The sequence below is a fragment of the Frankliniella occidentalis genome, unplaced genomic scaffold (genome assembly GCF_000697945.3).
Source record: "Frankliniella occidentalis isolate FOCC.00 unplaced genomic scaffold, Focc_3.1 Scaffold1012, whole genome shotgun sequence".
NCBI classification, from domain to species: domain Eukaryota; kingdom Metazoa; phylum Arthropoda; class Insecta; order Thysanoptera; family Thripidae; genus Frankliniella; species Frankliniella occidentalis.
Window position 1 is genome coordinate 605 of NW_026268118.1, and position 4573 is coordinate 5177.

The following is a 4573-nucleotide window of genomic DNA, read 5'->3' on the forward strand; positions in this document are numbered from 1 at the left end:
ATGAGACCATTATAGTAATTAATTAAAGTAATGATAAATTACAATCTGTTATTTTATATCACCCAGTATCATAATCATAAATTAAGTAACATCTTTCACTGATGTTCATCCTCAACTTGCAAAGGCACACTAAGAAAACATTCAAACTACCTCGATCAAAGAAGGAAATTTACAAAGTCTTTGTATAAAATCTACAGCTATAACACAATGTTACTTTGACGAAAAAGAGAACAACACAGCCAGATGACAGTCAATGTGTCAGCAAACTTAGATAAATAGCCTCCATATCAGGCCATACGTTTAGTGACGATAATCAATTATGGGGCTGACTGCAGTACATCGACGGCAAGACCTCCTCCAAAGTCCGCCTGATAAACTTGAAAGCGCGATATAGAAATCCTCATTCGAAAGAGTTTGGCTAAAAACACCAACGATAATGATTTTCAATGCGAAACAGAGGCGGTTGCTTTTGTCCGCCCATCCTTAGCAGGAATGAGTGGCACCTCAGTCCGACAACTGAGCTTTGAAACTACCTTGGAAGCACAAGCGATGCTGCTCGCGTTAAGCGTGTCTAGGCGTTTAAGCGCTCCTGTTGAGGCCGTTCAATTTTCCGTTGACGCCGTTGACACCGTTGGATCGGTTGACGAGCACCGGCGTCCTCGGCACGGGGGTGGAGATGACTCCGGCCTTGACCGTCACCTTGCTGGGCTGTTCTGCAGCCCGCTGTGTCCTTGGCGTCGCTGCCGGATCGGCGGCCACGGTGGAGGTCGGCGACGGCGCGAGCTCGCCGGTCACCGCGGGCTTGCCGTTTGCCTTGCCGTTGGCCTTGCCATTGGGTTTTCCGTTGGCATCACCGTTGGCCTTGCCGTTGGACTTGCCGTTGGGCACTGTCGCCTTACCGTTGCCTGTCCTCCGGGGTGGCTCCGGTGTCTTTTCAGAGTCAGCGGCGCCCTTGGCACGCGGGAGCGTTCCTTCTTCATCGGCGCCCGGTGGCTGCAGCCTGGTGGTCTCGTCCTCCTCCTCCCGGATCAGCTCCAGAGACACGAGCGACGCCCTGCGTCCGTGTTCAGGATGATCCGCGTTCTCGGGGTGCGTTCCTCCAGGTCCCAGGAGCGGGTTCATCATGTCCTTCATTTCCGTGCCCTCCGGGTGGCTGTGGTTCCGGGCGTCGCCGTTCTCCCTCCGGATGCGCGCGGGCTTGCCTCCGCTCCCGTTGTCGGCCTGCTTGGCCTTGCTGCGGAGCAGGGCGTACAGCACAAGCACCACCATGGCGAGCACGATGCAGCCCAGGATCACATACGTGATGGTGGACTTCTGCAGCTCCGATTCCGGGTCTTCGGCTTCCCCCCCGCCCGGAGTGACGCGCTGTACGGCCAGTTCCTCGTTGCGCTTAGCGTCGTCGGGGGCGGCCGCCGCTACGGTTTCGGCGTCCGTGTCCGGCGTGGCACTGTCGACGGTATCCACGGGGGCCTCTGGTGCAGGTACGGGGATCGACTCCACCTCCGAGACAGACTTTGGTGCGTCGACAGTCTCTACCACAGGTTCGCGTTCACCCTCTGGCACGACGGGAGGCGCGGCCGCGGTTGGGACCTCCGCCGCGGGTTCTTCCGGCACCACTGCGATAGCTCCATCGTTTTCCTGGCCGACACCAACAATGTTCTTGGCCACCTCGGGGACTATCTCCTCCTCAACGGCTGGTTGGGGTAGGACCGTGGTGACCTCGGTGGGCAGCGCAGGAACCACGGGGACCACGATGGCAGAATCAGCCCCAGCCTCGCCTTCAGGTTTGGCGTCTTCTGGCGGCGAAGTGGCGGCCTCCGGTTCCGTCACGGGAACAATCACGCCTGCCCCTTGATGTTCGTCGTCGTGTTTGTCTTCCGAGTGCTCGCCATGCTCTCCTTCGTGGTGCTCACCGTGCTCGGTCTCCGCCTGGCCCTCCCCGTCCAGAGCCCGTCCGTGAGCGGAGCGGTCGCCGTCCTCGGATCCGACGGGAACCAAAAGCATCACGTCCGAGGCGACTGTGGTGGTGGCCTCGGGGGTCTCAGTGACGAGCTCCGCGTCCACCAAGTGCCCCTCCCCACCCTGTTCGTGTTCGCCTTGGTGCTGATCTTGGCCCTCGACCTGCGCCGTGGTGGTCTCAAGGGGTGGTTGGGTGGTGACCTCGTCGACGAGCGGTGCTCCGGGAAGGAGTTCCCCGGTCGGCTCGGCGCCGTGTTCCGCCTCCACTGCGGAGGTCTCCTTCTCCTGCTCCTCGAGTGCAACGTCCACGGGTACAGCTGCCACCGGGACCTCGGTGGGCACGGCTTCAGCTTCGGTAACATGTTCGGTGTCGGGTGCTGTCGTCGGCTCATCGGTTGCCGGGATGGCCGTGGGCGCGACCGTGGCATGCTCCGCCTCCATCTCGGTCTCCTTCTCCTGCCCCGTGGCCTCGGGCATGGATTTGCCCATGGCGATCGTGTCTGCGTTCCTCATGAACACCTCGGCGTCCTTTTCGGTGATGTTCTCCTCCGAGTTGGCCTGCTCGTCTTCCTCGCCGTCCTCCATGCCGTACCCTTCCCCGTCGTCCCCGTCGCTCCCCATGTCCTCCCCAGCCTTCACCTCCTCCGCGGAGGCCTCCTCCGTCTCCGCGGGCTCCCTGATCTCCGCGGGCTCCTCGCTCTTGGCAGGCTCCGCGTGCTCTTCGTGCTCTTCGTGCTCGTCGTGCTCTGCTGGCACGGCCACGGTGGTGGGCTCGGTCTCGTCGTGGCCCGGGCGCGCGGTGGTCTGGTCGTACGGCTGGTCGGCCTGGTCGGCCTGGAAGTAGTTGATGTCGTTGTGGCTGAGGACGCGCGGCGGGTGCATGGCCGCGTCCAGGGTGTGCACCTTGAGCTTCATGGGCATGGCGGACGACTGGATGCCGTTGCCGTTGTCGTGCGTGTACTGCTCGTAGGAGGCGGGCGCTCGCTCCAGGGAGTCTAGGTCTTCCAGCGAATCCAGGAACGGGTCGTCGTCGAACGCTGTCCCTAGCCCGTTATTGGTGGACGCGGCGGCCGGAGAGTCGTCGTCTTCGTCGTCGTCGTCAGAAGACTCGTCCGACGAGCTGCTGCTCTCCGACGTGTCCGCCGTGCTGTTGGACTGCTCGGCGCGGCACAACTCCAGGAGGTCCACCTTGGTCCAGGAAAGGCCCTTGTACTGGGGCGGCTCGGCGCACACCACTGGCCGCTCCATGACGACGACGCGCCGCGACAGCCAGCCCTGCAACGAGAGAGACAGGGTCAGATGGCACTGAAGCTGGAGTCCCTGTCTTTGGAAAATTAGATAAAATAAACTAAACGTGCGTCTTCCGTGGCCTGCGCTGCCGTTAAAGTCGAAATAAATGTTCAAGTTAAACTAAGCTATTGTAAGTGATTTTCATTCAGTCTTGTAATAGACTGTCAACAAGTCTTTACGATTTCAGTTCTTAACTTAATGAAATTTTCGAGGAAATTTCCTCGCTACTTATACACGAAAATTTTGGTTGAGTGGTGGGGTGCCGAAGCGCTGGGGCGAGTCTCACCTGCATGCCAATGAGCGAGCAGGTGCACTTGACGGGGTTGTCGCTGAGCTCGAGCTTGGTGAGGTTGCGGAGGGAGGACAGCACCGCGGTGGGCACGTCCTGCACCTGGTTGGCGCTCAGGTCGAGGTGGTGCAGGCCGCGCGGCAGGACGCCCCGCTCGACGGTGTGGAGGTTGTTGCCGTCCAGGTAGAGGCGGCGGAGCCCAGCCAGGACGTCAAGGACCCCGTCCGGGATCGAGTCCAGCTCGCAGGCCGACAGGTCGAGCTCCACCACGGTGGTGCGCGCGCTTAGCAGCGGCTGGTTCTTCTCCAGGCGCAGGGGGTTGCCGCGCAGAGACAGGGACGTCAGGTTGCGCATGCCCTCCAGCGAGCCCCGGGGCACGTCCACGATGTCGCAGTGGCTCAGGTCGAGGGAGAGCAGCGACTTGGACGTGAGCAGCGGGATGTCCTTCTCCAGCGCGATGGGGTTGCCGGCCAGAACGAGCCGCCGGAGCGCGGGCATGCGCAGGAACACCTTGTAGTTGAAACGGGCGAGCAGGTTGTTGGACAGGTCCAGCGACTGGAGGCTGTGCAGGCCGTGGAAGCCGCTCGGGATCACCTCGACGAGGCTTCGGTTCGTCACGGCCAGCTGCAGAACCTGGGGAAGACGAGCGACAAGGGTGAAGTGTTAGTCTGAAAGCCAAGTCTGTCGACGCCGAGGTCGACGCCAAAAAGAGGGATTCGCGGGCGCTCACCTTGGGGAACACCTCGAAGTGCGTGAGGTGCAGCGCTGAGGAGCGCGCGCCGCGGCCCGCGGGCGGCGGCAGGACGCGCACGTCCTGGGCGTCGCTCTGCTGGTCGGCCCACTCGGGAACGTGGCGGCAGTCGGCGCGCTTCAGCCCCTCGGACAGGAAGCAGCGGCAGGACGACGGGCACGGCTCCAGCGGCTTGGCGTCCATCACGGCGGCCAGCACGGCCAGCAGCAGCAGCGGCAGCAGCGCCCGGCGGGGCGCGCGCGTCGGCTGCATCGCGCGCCGGGTCCTGGAACAACACGAGCAGA

The 4573-nt window shown here is 61.8% G+C and overlaps 1 protein-coding gene across 1 annotated transcript; it reads right to left on the bottom strand.

Annotated features, from left to right (window-relative positions):
- Position 1: 1 nt before the first annotated feature.
- On the bottom strand, positions 2–4567 carry LOC113210039 (uncharacterized). Its single transcript, XM_026427853.2, has 3 exons — positions 4269–4567; positions 3536–4171; positions 2–3234 (listed from the first exon to the last, which is right to left on the bottom strand). The coding sequence occupies exons 1-3, from the start codon at positions 4539–4541 to the stop codon at positions 580–582; spliced, it is 3564 nt and encodes a 1187-aa protein (XP_026283638.2). The 5' UTR covers positions 4542–4567; the 3' UTR covers positions 2–579.
- Positions 4568–4573: the final 6 nt, after the last annotated feature.

What these genes read in the sequence shown, in the direction of transcription:
- LOC113210039 (XM_026427853.2), bottom strand. Translation starts at nt 4,541, where the DNA reads ATGCAGCCGACGCGCGCGCCCCGCCGGGCGCTGCTGCCGCTGCTGCTG. An exon ending in ACTTCGAGGTGTTCCCCAAG is followed by an intron (nt 4,172 to 4,268) that starts GTGAGCGCCCGC and finishes CGTCTTCCCCAG; the next exon opens with GTTCTGCAGCTGGCCGTGAC. An exon ending in GCTCGCTCATTGGCATGCAG is followed by an intron (nt 3,235 to 3,535) that starts GTGAGACTCGCC and finishes CTCTCGTTGCAG; the next exon opens with GGCTGGCTGTCGCGGCGCGT.